The following is a 14,617-nucleotide window of genomic DNA, read 5'->3' as shown; positions in this document are numbered from 1 at the left end:
CAGCAGTGCACTCATGACTTGAGTTCTGGAAGAGCTGGCAGGAGACACCAAGACATGGGCAGGATCAGATGTACAGCCATTCACAGCACCTGCACACCTGTGCATATCCACCTCTCTGCACACACATCTGCCTACACCTGTTTCTTGCCTACATGCACACACGCAAGCCTCGGGTCCAACCACATACCTGTGTGTGCTGGCATCTTTTTGTACAAACGCTTGCTTGTCAGTGCACATCCACAATCTCTCTGTCACATCCTCACCCCCACACCAGTGCCCCTGCACACCCACATACCTGTGCATGTGCACTGTTCCATACACACATGTGCCTGTGCACTCCTGCACACACTTTCCATCTTACATTTAGGACATCCTGCCATCTCCTTTATATTTTGGCTTGCAAGGAACATCATGCTAGCAGGTGAGGAGGCTGTGCTCTCCCCAAGCCTGTGGGTGTGTGTCACAGGGGTTCAAGTCCTGGGCAAGCATTTCTCACCAGCTGGCACACTCAGCTGGGGTCTGACCCTCAGCCCCAAGTATCTGAGCAAACACGAAGGAGTTGGCAGGTATGTTCCAGCATTAGCCTGCAGAGAGCCTGGCATCCTTCCTGTTTGGATCGTGGACCTGTGGGGTCCTGTGGCATAAGGATCAGGGACAAGCCGGTCAGCTTAAGTGTAAACCAAGGGCATGGGAGCCTAGCTCTGTCCCAAATCGCTGCTGCATACCAGCTGGGAGGGCCCTAACATTAGTGCATTCTACATAGCACTCGGCAAGCAAACCGCGTAGCCTAAGCCCACACTTACTATCTCTCCCCACGGACATCTGTCACCGGCTGTTGTTTTTGTTTTTTTTTTTTTTTTTTTTCCAGCCTAATTTGTTTCGACAGCTTGATTTCCGCAAAGAAGCGTTGGGCTCCCTGGGGAACGGTGCCCGGCGCTGACTGTTCCGCGCAGACCGGCAGCATCCCCTTCGACAGTGGCGGCCGCCCATAGCTCCCCCTCTCCCCGCCGCCGGCAGCACAACCGGCCTCGACGGCGGAGAGCCCTACGGGAAGGCGCGTTAAATGTCCGTGCCCCGACGCCCGCACCGGGATCCCGGAGACGACCCATCTTCGCTCGGTGCCCGTCAGTGCTCCGGAGCTGTGCGCTCCCGACGGCGGTGGCTGCGCGGCGCCCCAGACTGCGCTGGGGACGGGGACCAGCGGAGAAGGGCGTGCGGGGATGCCGGGCAGGGCGCTGTTCCTACCCGCGGCGGCACGGCACGCCCGGCCCTGCCCGCGCCTCCCGGGCGGCGGGGCGTAGCAGGGGGAGTGCCGGCCGCCCGGGCGCGGAGCCGCCGGACACCGCCGCATAAAAGCCGGAATCGTGCCGCGCTGCGCCTCCTCGGCGCGGCTCGGCTCGGTCCGGTCCGGGGCGGAGCCACTCCGACGGCCACATGACAGCCGAGAGCCGGCTGCCGCCGGGCCCCCCGCCGCCGCCCCCGCCGGGGAAGGCGGCCGCGGTGCCGCCGGCAGAGGAGGCGGTGGCGGGGGCGCGGGGCGGGCGGCGCCGCCGCAAGCGTCCGGCAGAGGGGGGCAAGCCGCCGTACAGCTACATCGCCCTCATCGCCATGGCCATCGGGCAGGCGCCCGAGCGGCGACTGACGCTCGGCGGCATCTATCGCTTCATTACCGAGCGCTTCCCTTTCTACCGCGACAGCCCCCGCAAGTGGCAGAACAGCATCCGCCACAACCTCACTCTCAATGATTGCTTTGTCAAGGTGCCACGGGAGCCCGGCCGCCCCGGCAAGGGCAACTACTGGACGCTGGACCCTCACGCCCGCGACATGTTCGAGAGCGGGTCCTTCCTCCGCCGCAGAAAACGTTTCAAGCGCAGCGACCTATCCACCTACCCGGCCTTCCTCGCCGAGCGCCCCGCCGCCCCCTGCCGCCCCCTCCCGCTGCCCGCCCCGCCGCCCTCCGCCGACCTGCCCCCGGCCCCCGCCGCCGCCTCCTGTGCCTTCGCCGCCGCCTTCCCCGCGCAGGGCTGCGCCCCCGCCGCTCTGCCCCACGCCTACGCCTCGCTGCCCACCGCTGCTGGGCCCTACGCGCCCGGGGGCCACGGGCCGCTGTACGCGCCGTCGGGGCGCATCGTGCTGCCCGCCCCTTCGCCCGGCGCCCCTGCGCTCTACGGCCGCCGCTCCCCCGCGCCCTTCCCGCCGCTGCCCCCCGTCTACGGCGCCGGAGGGCAGCTGAGTGCCGCCGAGCCCGCACCGCGACACGGCACCTACCCTGGAGGCTCCGACAGGTTCGTCCCGGCGCTCTGACCTATCCCGGAGGGGCCCGACAGAGCGGACCGGAGCCGGGGAGACGACGGAGTGCGGGGGTTGCCCGGCACGGCTGCTCCCGGCACTGCCTGGGAAGATGCCGAAGAACCTTGGTCTGCACCTATGCATTCTGCCATCTGCCTAGGCTTCTTGGGTAGGAGTGTCGCACTCAGCCCTGGGGACCTGGGGTGTCCTGTCCAGCCCTGTCCACTCTCGGCAGAAAAGTCCTAGGGACTCCCAAGTGCTTGGATGGGACAAACAGTCTCTTCTTCTTCTACAGACTTTATTGGAGCAAGTGCACAGAGCTTCCTGCCAGGCTCCCACACTCCCACACAACCAGCCGGGCCCCTCTGGTCTACCCAGGAAGATTTCACGTTTAAAAGTCTCTCTGCTGCTGCTGATTTTTTTTTAAAGAGAATTAAATGTCTGTTGATGAGGTGAAGGAGGGAGGCAAGAGGAAGCATTCCCTGGCCTCTTCCAGGCAAAGCTATAAAAGCAGAATGGTGGCACTGATGTGGTGGCATGTCCCTGATGGCTATTGCTTTAGCCCCAGGCTTTCCACTGCAGTGTGGCCAAGACTGGAGAAGGTTTGGATGCCAGGTCTGCAGAAAAAAAAATCAAGTCATATCCTTCGAGGTGTTGTGCTCTGTGCTGCAGGGGTGGGAACAGTGGTGGGCTTGGAACTACAAAAATTTCTACTCAGGAACATGCCCAGCCCCTGGAAGAGGGACACAGTGAGGCTGTGGGACCTCTGCCGTTGGAGGTCTTTCCAACTTGATTGGACAGAGCCTGATCTGCCTCTGAAGTCGTAGCCAACATTGAATCTGGACTTGTTTGGAGTGGAAACCTAATCCTGAGGTCTGTGGAGGTACTTACAGCCTAAATTACTTTGATCCCCAGATCAGCCCAGCTCTGTAGCCTAGAGAAATTGGTATATATAGGAGAAAAATTTTGTTTCTGGAACACAAGAGGCAGGATATGGTGCCTTTTCATCTTCAGTTGCTCCACTTTCAAGCTTTCTGGGGATGGAAAATAGTCTAGAGAAGATATGGAGAGGGAACAACTAATAGGAATGTGTGTGAGATAAAAGCTTAAAACTAGATTTGTGGGGAAACTCAAGCATACCCCTCCCAACAGATCCCACCACCCTGGAAAGGAGTCTGGAACAGTAGTGGTGCCTAGGGCTCTGCTTGGGGCTGTGGGTGTAGAGGGAGTCAACACAGCCCTGCTCCCAGGTCTTCTTATACAACTCCCTTTTCCCACGGAGGTGGGGAACCTGTCTATCCAGGGCCAGGAGGAGGCTGGTGAGAAGATTCTGCAGTGTGGTGGGGCCTTGTATGGGGAGAGGAAATGAGAAAGTGCAGCCAGGACCTCAACAGGAGCTTTGGAAGAACAGACGGGGTGCATGTACACCAGAGTATCTCTCACCAGAGAAGGGTATAGATTGTAGTATAACTCAGGTTGGAAAATATCTTGGGAAATTTCTGTTCCAATCAGGTATCCAAATCAGAGTCAGCTATGACTCAGACCAGTAGGCTTAGCCCTATGTAGTTAAGTGTTCATCATCTCCAAGGATGGAGACAGCGCAGTCTCTTTGGGCAACCTGGATGTCCTTGTTGGGGAGGTTTCTCCTTGTACCCTCCATTTAGCACTTCTCTATTCTCATTTCATGTTTACTGTCTCTTGTCCTACTGCTGTGCTTTGCTGCAAAGGGTTTTTGATCCCATGAAGACACCTATATCTTCTGCTCTGCATTTTTCAGATGAGGTCCTCAGCAGGATGAAATTTGTGTAGAGGCAGATTTCTTGCTTTCTGTGGGTGCTGCAGTCCACGTATCCAGGTGGGACATGAGGGGGGAAATGGAGTGAAGCAGGAAGGTTGTTGGGTGTCCTCACTGCACAGCTTGGTGTGAAGAGTAAAGCCCTCTGCAGTAGGTGGGCAGAAGTTGTACCTTCTGTGGGGCTGTGAGGTAGAGGATGAGTTTTGGATTCAAAGGTTTCAGAGTACCAGAGATGGCATGTGGTGAGGCAGTGTCTGGGCTGGGAGGCTGAGAGGGACGTGATAGCACTGCCCTTTGTCTGTGTACCTGCCTGTGGCACTGCAGGAAGCTGCTGTCCGTACACAGACAGAGCCAGTGCGGGGCAAGCACAGACACCGCTCAACTCTTTGGCATACTGAGTCAGTCAGATTTTTCCCTTTCTATCCTTTCTGAAGTGGTACATCGTATCTTCCTTATTCCTCCTGGTCCTGGCACATCCAGAAGCTGCTACCATCCTGGAGACAGCTATTTCAGCCAGGGGCAGGTCTCCCCAGCAGCTGTGCTAACACCTCTCACAACTCTCCCCTCACCATCTGGAAGAGGATCTGTACACTTAGCTGTGCCAGCTCCTAGTATTTTAGATAACTGCTGGCTCTGCTTTCATTGCCTGCAAAGACTGGACTGTGTCACTTTGACAGAAAGCCATGCCAAGCTCTTGCTCATTTGAGGGTAGCTGGGAGAAGAGCTGTCCTGACTTTTAATGCCTTTCTTTCCTTCCTGTAGAAGCAGTTATCAATGTGGACCAGATAATTTTCATAGAATCATAGCAGTGCTGGGTTGGAAGGGACTCATCAGGATCATCAAGCCCAGCTTCTGTACCTGTGCAGGACACCCCAAGAATCATACCCTGTGCCTGAGAGTATAATCCAAATGCTTCTTGAACTCTCTCAGCCTTGGTGCTTGCTCCCTGGAAAGCCTGTTCCAGTGCTCAGCCACTGTGAAGCTTGTCATTGGTCATGAGAGTGACGAGCTTAGATGCCTTCTGATCCTTGTTGCTCTCATCTTGTTCTCTGCTTCAGGCCTCATGCCAGTTTAGAGTTCAGTCTAAACAAAGGTCACCAGTGATGATACAGGTTTTGAGGAAGATGCTTCTGAACTCAGGTGGCATCTGTAGGCAGTTCAGAGAGCAAAACTCAGTGTCTGAAGGACAGGCCTGACAGATCTTGGTGACTTAGAATGCACAGATTGGGTAGATTCAGTTGTGTATTGTTTGCAGAGAAGGTCTAGATGCTTGTTCTTGTTTCTCTCCAGATCTTTCCAAACTAGGGAAACTGGGCATATCTAGATGGTAATTTTTTTGCAGCAGGTACAGTTATGAGCTTGCTGCATTAAGAACCTGAGACATGGTCAAAGACTGCTTAAACTTTGGTCACAAACAGCTAGAAACCCTGGTCAGAACTGGAGAGCTTCTGGTTCCATTCAAGGAACTCTATATCTGTGTGGGTTCTGTACTTCAAGCTTTTTTAGGCAAAACTAGACAAAGCTGTACCTGCCCTTTGCTAGTGCTGGCAGTGCTCCAACCTCCCACTTGCAGCAGGCCTGGAGACTTCAGCAATCCTTTCCCACCAGCACTGCTATGGTTTTGTGGCTGCTCGAACCTCTCTGAGCTGTCCTGTAGGCTCAGGTGCCAAGGGTGTGCTGGGCACTGCGGGTCTGTCCAGGCTGTGCCTTGTGGCGCTGCCCCTGTGCCCATGTGTGACATGGGACTGCCTGAGCACTGACAGAGGAAAATATGCTTGTTGTGTCCTTGGGGAGCCATGGGGTTGGGTCTGTCTGTGAGGATATGGGGATATGCCAAGAGGATACGTTAGACAACTGGATCTCAGTGTATGCTTGTGCCATGGGGATATGTTAAACATGTGGGTCTCAATGTGGTTTTGTCTGGCACATTGCTTGTAATTCTCAGGCACCACCAAGAATAAGAAAAAGATTTGATTTCTATAAGTTTTATTGTAAATATCTGAGAGCTTTCCTTTTAGCAAAGTTGGTCTAAGTTTCAAACTACTTTTTTGATTTCTGTCTGAAGAGTCCAATAAATCTGTATTCTAAACCTGTAGGAAAGTCTTAAATATGAGCACTGATAGAAGAGAGAGGGACCTTGAAAATGCTCATTCCTCAAAGGACAGAGCCTCTCGGTTCCTCTTCTGTCCAGGTTCTGGTATAGCCAGGCCCTGAGCAGACTTTGAGAAAGAAGTGGACTGTACAGCCTAGGAGAACTTTGTACTCTGTACTGGAGATTTTTTGCCTTTTTGTATTTACTCTTCTATTTCACTTGAAATGGAAATAAATCTTTGCATTGTTTGTGATGAAGTGTCTCTGAGTTTACTCTTTCAAGCCTTGTACTCTTGAGACTGGGAGACATACAGAAACATGCGTGACTTGTGCTGCTCGCTCATTGCTTTTCACCCTGTCTTACCTTGGCATTTTTTGGTCTGCTGGGTTGCTGAAGACATTAGAGGGAAGGTGGAGGGATGGCCAGCAGCACCAGGCCACAGGTGGCGTGTCAAATATCCACAACCCCGTGAGTCACCAGTCTGCTTTGAGGGTCTCCTGTCAGGCCACAAGCATGCCCTAGACATCAATGCATGGCTCCATCCCAGCCGCGTGTCTCTACTAGAAAAAGGGACAGGCAGGGAAGGCTACTACCTGTGGGAGGAACAGAAGCTCAGAGATGGGCAAGGGGATTGTGGTTGGCATTAATTACTCTCCAATGCTCCAACATGAAGTTGGGCTAGGTGGAGAAGATGTTACTGCTGGAAACGTTACATTGCCTGTCCTGTGGCAGCAGCAGCAGAAATGCTTGGTCTTGCCTCCTGCACGCCAGGCCAGTTAGTTTTTTTGGCAGAGATGGAGTTCCTGCAGTCACAGGCTGACGCTGTGTTCACCTTTTGCAATGGCAACATCTGTGGGAACAATTCATCAAGCAGCAACCATAGCTGATGGGGGCTGTAACAGGCCTTCAGGGGCAACTCCACACCTCAGGATGATGAACTGGCTTGCACATGGGTAAAATGATGGCAGATGTTGCCCCTTCTCCCGCTGAGAGTGTGAGGACTGGCTTCCTGAGGGTGTTTGGGGGATAGTGAATTCTGCAGCTGTTGCCCTGTCAACAGCCCAAGCTGCATGGAGGGCGATGAATGGGATGGGAACAGGTAATTTAATCTGCCAAATTACCAAAGAGCAGATAGGAAAGTCTTCTTCAATAGCTTTGGGACTTCCAAGTATGATTTATCTGCCTTTGAAAGTGTGTTATGGTTTGACACTGGCACAATGCCAGTGCCCTTATGAAAATGTAATCTTTTAATTGGATGTTGTGAAATGTAATTGAGACTAGAGTAAAGTAGGCTTAAGCTTAATAATAAGGAAAAAAAAAACTTTATTAAGCTATTATTATTATATTATTATAAAATGAAAAAGAAAGGAAAAAAACACATAAAAATTAAAATGAAAACTTTTTAAAGCATTTTTCTTATTATTACTTACTTTTAATAAACTATAGTCAGACACAACTTGGACTTTAATTAGGTTTTTACTTTCTAGACAATTGATTTTCAGTTTACTGAGGGAGAGAGGAGCCCCTCCTGTGCTACAGACCCCCCAAGAAACACAGCTGCTACATCTTGTGTTTTTATGTTATTACATGGCACCGCCTGGAGAAAAAAAGTTTGCTAATAGTGACTTTTTTAAGACCACAGTGCCCCCCCATTTTCCCCTAAAGCTAAAAGTTTAAAAACAAAAATTTTCTTCTCTTCTTCCTCTCTAAAAATAAAAAATATTATTATAAATTTTTTTAACTTTTCTCTGTTCACTCAACTTCTATCTTTTTTAGTTAAAATAAGTCTTTTTAACTCACTAACATCCTCCTAAAATACAGTCTCTCTTAGAAAAAAAAATCACTTCAGTCTATAGTTACTAAAAAAAGTCTAACTAAATACTACTTTATCATCTCCTCCCACCTAAAATTTCACCATCTTAAAGTCTAAACTGTCTTTCTTCTTCTCTTTTAAACTGAAAAAAAAAAAATTACAAAGCTTTCATTTCTCAAAAAAAAAGTTAAAAGCCCCAACTCCCAAAAATAACTTGCTGCCCAAACTCCACAAGCAGCTCAGCACCTTACAGCCCCCCTGCTCTTCTCCTTCCCCACAATAAACTACTAACAAAACCACTGCTGTCTCTCTCTCTCTCTCTCTCTCTCTCTCTCTCTCTCTCTCTCTCTCTCTAGTAAAAAAACCAAAAACATCTCCGATTTTTCTACTCTTCTATTTACAAACAAACAACCCAGTTTCAGTCCCTCCACACTTAAGCCTACCTCCAAAAGCCACATAGCTCTCCCCTCCCCCACCCAGCTCCTTGCTGGGCAGGGGAGAGTCCTGCACTACATGCTAACCAAAACAAAAAAAAAAAAGTTCTCCTAAAAATTCTAGTTTTAACCCCTCTATATTCTCAAAAGCATGTCCACCTTCAATTAATCAATGTCTAAATTAACTTCTTCCTTCCGGAAAAATTCTTTTTCCGTGTCAAACCACAACAAAGTGAAAAGAAGTGGATCAAATCTATGAGAAAGAGGAGGCAGGGGAGGCCCCTGCCATTTAGCAAGGAGGGCGTACCTTGGAGGGAGTCCAGAGCTTTGTGAATTGTAATTGGAGAGCAGTCTGTGTAGCTGGAGCTGGGCTGTATCCTTTACCTAGAGCTGCCGTGTCAGCGACCAGAGGCGTCCCACTCACATGTGACCTGGAAGTGAGCTAATGTGAATACAGGAAGGCTGATGGGGCTCTGACTTTACGGAGTAAGGTGTATGAGAATACAGTGGTCCATGTTGGCACAAAGAACAATTTTACACACTTGTCTTGATGTAATCCTGAAGCATTGATTTGTTGGAAGCCCTCCCTAGACAGCAGAGCTGATTTTTTAACTCAGTCCAGCTGAAGTGTATGTCTTCTCATGTCCAAGGTCAAGAAGTCAAGGTGGGAGATGGTGGCAAGTGCTATACCTGGAAGCTGGTGTTATTTTAGGGAGTTACTTTTGGATGTGGTGCAGTCATCCAACCCCTCTTTGTGTGGGCAAATCTGTGGGAGAGAAGCCCAGCTCAGGGCTGCCAGACTGAACTCTCACTGCTTCTACCACATTGGAATACAGGGTGCAGCTGGCCAACATGAAGTACTCTGGCCACACTGCTTGGGCTAAGAGGAAAAGAGGCTGTATCCTAGCCTCCTCTGAAGCTAGGATATTAACAGGAAGTTAAAAGGACTATTGTATGCTCTGGCTGAAAATGGCCATGGAAAGGAGGCAGGAATATTAACTGTGGGCTGGCACATAAGAGCTTACTGAGCTTACTGCTATCCCTTCTCTGATGCCAGGAAGCTAAGATTCATTAGCCATTTAAGAATTTAGAAAACTGTTGTCGGGATGTGAACATGCAAAGAGATCCTAAATGATTAAGGAACAGCTTCTGATCTTTATTGTTCAGTATCAGCACCAGAAATCTTGGTCCAGTCGCTGAGACACAGCTTGCTTGGTGCATGAACCACTCTGAGTCAATTATCCCTGTGGCTGGCTCTTGCAAGGACACCATCTGCATCACATATTGACCTCTTCCACTTGGGAAAAGGTGCTCATGAATCCAGGCTGTCAGCTTCTGAGGCTAACAAATGATGTCCGAGGCCTCCTATCACTTCTACAGCCATATACTTTAACACATGGCCTGTCATCAGGCTCACTGGAGTGCTGGCCCTAGAATTGGCCAATTGTATAGGGGCTCCCTAGCCACTCTTCGTCTGTTCTCAGGTTTACGGTGGCAAGAATAACAGGGGAGGAAGACTTACAGAGTATCAGCATTTATTGTTTTCAATGGGCAGACCATGATGTTTTCAGAGGTTTCCTTCCCTTCATCAGGAAGTGCATACCGATGATGATGATTTCTTCCTTCTCCACCTTTGGGTACACTAGAGTTTATTGCTGTATGTGTATTCTTTTTCAGTAGTTCTCAAATTGTTTTGGTGGTTTGGTGTTTTTTTTTTTTTTGTTGTTGTTTTTTTTTTTGGGGGGGGGGAGGGGGTTTGTTCTTCTTATTTCCTCTAAAATTGCCTTTTTTTGAACAACATGCATTAGTCAAATAAAGGCTTGCGTTTCTGCAACAATGAATGCCCAACAACTGCAATAGACCTGGACCCTGGAGTTACAGACAGATCGGGCCACGCTGAATAAATGCCTAAGTGAGAAGTGCCACCCTGTTACAGTGTGAGAGGCCATGCCTGGGTGTTATTGTTGATGTTGGTGGCTTTTTCATGGAGGAAGCAGAGGATAATTCAGAGCTTTGTCCTTTATGTAAGAAACATTTGTTTGAAAAAAAAAAAAAAAGTTTTCCTTCCTGGGTAATTTCTTTTGCATTTTGTTTTCATGGAGGTTTTCTCCACAATTCCCTTCTGGAGAAAAGGCAAAAGAAAAGCTCTCTTGAAGCAGCCAGGGAAAATGGTTTCATGCCTTCCCACTTAAGTGGATATAAGATATAGTACCTCTCTGCCACAACAGGAACTGAGCTTAAATCCGGGAAGACCTTACACAGTTGGGGAGACCTCATAGCACCTTCCACTATCTAAAGGAGGCCAACAGGAAAACAGGAAAGGGACTTTTGACAAAAGCCATGTGCTAGGACAAAGGACAATTACTTCAAAGTGAATAAAGGTGGATTTAGATCAGGTATTTGGAAGAAATTCCTGTGAGGGTGCTGAGGCACAGGCACAGGTTGCCCAGAGAAGCTATGGATACCCCGTCCCTGGGCGTGTTCAAAGCCAGGCTGGATGGGTCAGTGTGCAGTCACGGGGGAGAAGCGATGCTCTTTAAGGTGGTTTTCAGTGCAAACTGCTGGGCGCTGCCGCTGGGGAGCACTGCGGGCCGCGGCGGGCGGCACGGAGCGGGGCCCGGCAGGAGGAGCGGCTCGGCCGGCGGGCGGAGCTCGGTACCCAGCGCGAGAACTGCGCCTCCTGCCCGCCGTCCGAGCTTGGGCCAACAAGCAGCCGTGCCCAGGGGCATGTGATTCATACTGCCCGCTTTAGCGCTTTCATGAATTTCCAGGGAGATGGCTCAGTAGAGGAGAGAGTTGATAAAAGTATCATTATAATACCTGTAAAGCACAGTCTGACTATTTACTACACAAGCGATATCCTGGTTTCTTCATGTTTTCTGCGTCCTGTCAGTGAAAACCTCAGGTTGTCTGAGGAAGACACAAGCACAGTTCATGCTCAGCACCCTGAGTCCATCTGGATGGACTGAATTTCATGCAGTGGGCTTAGGCAAGTGGCCATTCCCCCTGCCTTATGTGAGCCCACAGCAGGAACACTGGATTCAGTTAGGGTAACCCAGTGCAAGAAAGTCATTCTTATATTGGAGCTCAGCTGAGGCCATCAAGGCAGGGAGCTGGTGTGTAGGACTAGGACAGGCTGAAGGAATCAGGGTTGCTCTCATGGAGAGCAGGTGAGCCTGGAGTCTAACTTGCAGTCTGAAAGAGGGTTACAGAGAAGATGGAGCCAGAGTCCAGCTGGCACTAAGATGGAGAAAGAGGGCACTAAGATGGAGAAAGGGCAAGGAGCTAAAGCTGTGCTGAGGGAAAGCCTGGTGGCACATAAAGGAAAAACATTATTTTCTTGAAAGTGGGGCAGCCTTGGGATGAGGACAAGAGAGGGATGATCTCATGTCTTAGAGAAGGTCGGCATTTGATTGGAGAAAGCCCAAAGCAGTCTGGTCAGACTTAGCCATGCTCTGAGTAGGGGTTGGATCAAGATCTCCAGAAATCTCTCCTCACTTAACTTTTCCTCAAGTTAAATAATTTCCTGGTGGAACAGGAGAGTCAGGCCAGGTGGTGGAGCACTGATGAGCCTAGCTCGACACACATCTTCGGTTTGTGGCAGCCCTGGCAGCATTATAAAAGTATTTCTTTAAATAGTGAACACAGGATGGGAAGGAGCAAAGCTAACAAGCTCTGAGCAGGAAGTGGTTGCCAAAGAGGGAGTGGGTATTTGCTATCTTCAGGATTTACTGCTTAAAGTCAATATTTGTAAATTAATTAGCAAATGTTTCTTATCATGCAAGACTAGGCACTTATGGGGTGGAATGGCTTTCATTGACCTGTGGCCTTTGGTTCTAAGTTGCTTGCCAGCTTCTTTCTGCTGAGGTTTAGATACAACTTCACTTCTACTAAGGACAGGAAGATCCTTCTGGTTTAAAACACCACCTATGAGCAACAGCCTGCCACAGATCACCCCTGACTTTTAGCAAATGTGGGGCACCCCGTATATTAAGAGTAATTTGAGAAGTGGGAAGCCAGGGTGCACAAATGAAACAACTTCCCTTGCCCCATAGAGCTGGAAGCATATTTACTGAAAGGACACGAAAAGGTAATCAACATGGACAGAGGAGACTCTAGTTCTCCAGGATATTATGTTAGTTTTCCTCTCCTTAGCACTTGTGTCATGGGTGTCAGCACTCAGGATGGCTTCCCATGCTCTGCAGAAGGGGGATCAGGACCTGAAACCCCGAGAAAAGCTCACAGGAGCATATTCAGTCCAGCCCAGTTGACATTAACTAATATTCTGCTGAATCTCACTAGTGAGGAGACAACTACAGTGCTTTTGTCCACCGTGTACCACAACATACCTTCATCTCTGTGCCTCAAGGAGCAGGTCAGAGCATCCTGGAGGATCCTCAGGCAGCCCTGCCAGTTTACAACACACCAAGGATCACTGTGTTAGGCACTTACCTGGCTCCCTGTGCTGGCCCCATAGCTCAGAAGTTATTTCCCTGCACCCATATCCTTCTATTTGCCAGTAAGGAGGCTGCAGTTAAAGGTCTCTGGCCTCCCCCAGACTTCCCCTGCATGTCAGAACCAGATCATAGCTGTCATCCAGTTTTCACCCAGAACGTGAAAATTTACTTTCTTGGACTCTCTGTCAGTGGCCTTGGACTTGGACTCAGGAAGGAGGGACGAAAGGAAGAAGGTTACTTGTTGCACTTACAAACCAGCAGCCTCCCTGTCCCAGATACAGGCAGCAGAACCTGCCTCAGGGGTACACAGGGACCACCATGACTCCAGCCTCACGCCTGAACCCCATCTGTATAAGAATGAGCTCTGTTATCTGTCCTCTCAACAGAGAAAGAACCAGTGCATGGTGTGTGAAAGTGTTGATTAGGATTACTTTATGTTTCTCTTGTTCAGTTTGTGATAAGATTTGTTGTTTGCGCAGGCACACCTTTCTTACTGTCTGCCAAAGAAGACAAGGTACATACAGCAGCTCTAAGAGAGAGTGTGCACTACCTGGGATGACTCCAGGACTTTCTAGCCACCAGAGGCATCTCCACAGAGATGGACAGAGGTGCTTGCTCTGGTTCCTGCACATCTCCACCCTCAGGAAGCTCTCCCAGCCCTTCCAGTGCAAGGATTTGCACTGCTGCCCATGTGAGTGTTGCCCCATGTTCATGGACACCTCACTCTGCCACGCCTTCACCACCTCCTACAGCTCCACTTCATAATGGAGAAGGTGGAATGCGGTTGTCCTGATTGATGTGAGCTGTAAGATGAGTCTAAAGCCCTCCCGAAGTTTCTTCTCTCCAAAATCTAAAGGGCTCTGGAAGCCAGGAGAGTTTAAATGTCTGCAGATGTGGGCAGCATGGCTGATTCCCTATCTCTGTCAGCACTATAGAGGATCAGAGAACAGGGAAGGTCCACTGGCTCTTGCTGGTCTCTGCCATGGCACATGCGGGGCTCCAGCAGGTGGAAGGGTCTCCTGGCCTGCCTGGAGCAGCCACAACCCTGCCTTTCGGCAGCACGGTGTGGGCACCACACTTGCAGGAGGACCCCAGCACAACTGTTGTGATATTGCTCATCCATAACATGACCTCCAGTCTCTGGCTCTACTTCAGGCTAGTGCAGCCTCAGCTGCCTTCCCCCAGTGCCTTGGTTTAAGAGCAAACCTCACAGATAGAAGCTCCTTCCATGCTGCAGGGCTTCCACAAGGCCCTCTTGTACCTTAGATACTTGGGGTCGTGGGTGAGGTTTGAGTGGTTCATGGCAGAGGCTAAGAGATGTTGTTCAACTGCCGCCAGTATCAGTGTCTCAAGTTCAGTGCTGTGGCACAGAGCCTTGAGGGCTCTGGGACAGCAGCAGCAACATGTCTAGAGACACAAAAATATCCCTCAAATCAGGGGTGCCTGCAGGATCTGGCCAGCCTTGTGCTCTGGGAGACAGGCCCTTGGGAAGTCAGACAATGGCAATATGACCTCCACTCCTCAAGAGGAGAAGGATCCTCTGTGTCAGGATACTACAGGAATGTAAGAGAGCCTCTTCCCTCTTCCCTCTCTTACATTCTTACAGGAATCTAAGACAGACTCTTCCCTTCCAGGAGCAAGGACCACAAGACCCAAAATATGGGGAGAGACACAGGGCACCCCATTATCTCCTGGCTTCAGGAGAAATCCCATGTGAAGACAGGGGAGACAGGAAGA

The 14,617-nt window shown here is 50.3% G+C and overlaps 1 protein-coding gene across 1 annotated transcript; it reads left to right on the top strand.

Moving 5' to 3' along the window:
- Nucleotides 1–882: 882 nt before the first annotated feature.
- FOXE1 (forkhead box E1) lies at nucleotides 883–6,429 on the top strand. Its single transcript, XM_030258151.4, has one exon. It carries the CDS (start codon nucleotides 1,435–1,437, stop codon nucleotides 2,302–2,304), a length of 870 nt encoding a protein of 289 aa, XP_030114011.4. The 5' UTR covers nucleotides 883–1,434; the 3' UTR covers nucleotides 2,305–6,429.
- The last annotated feature ends 8,188 nt before the right edge of the window (nucleotides 6,430–14,617 follow it).

Source organism: Taeniopygia guttata, chromosome Z (genome assembly GCF_048771995.1).
Source record: "Taeniopygia guttata chromosome Z, bTaeGut7.mat, whole genome shotgun sequence".
NCBI lineage: Eukaryota > Metazoa > Chordata > Aves > Passeriformes > Estrildidae > Taeniopygia > Taeniopygia guttata.
Note: the sequence above shows the minus strand (reverse complement) of the source record. Positions and strands in the feature narration are given on the sequence as shown.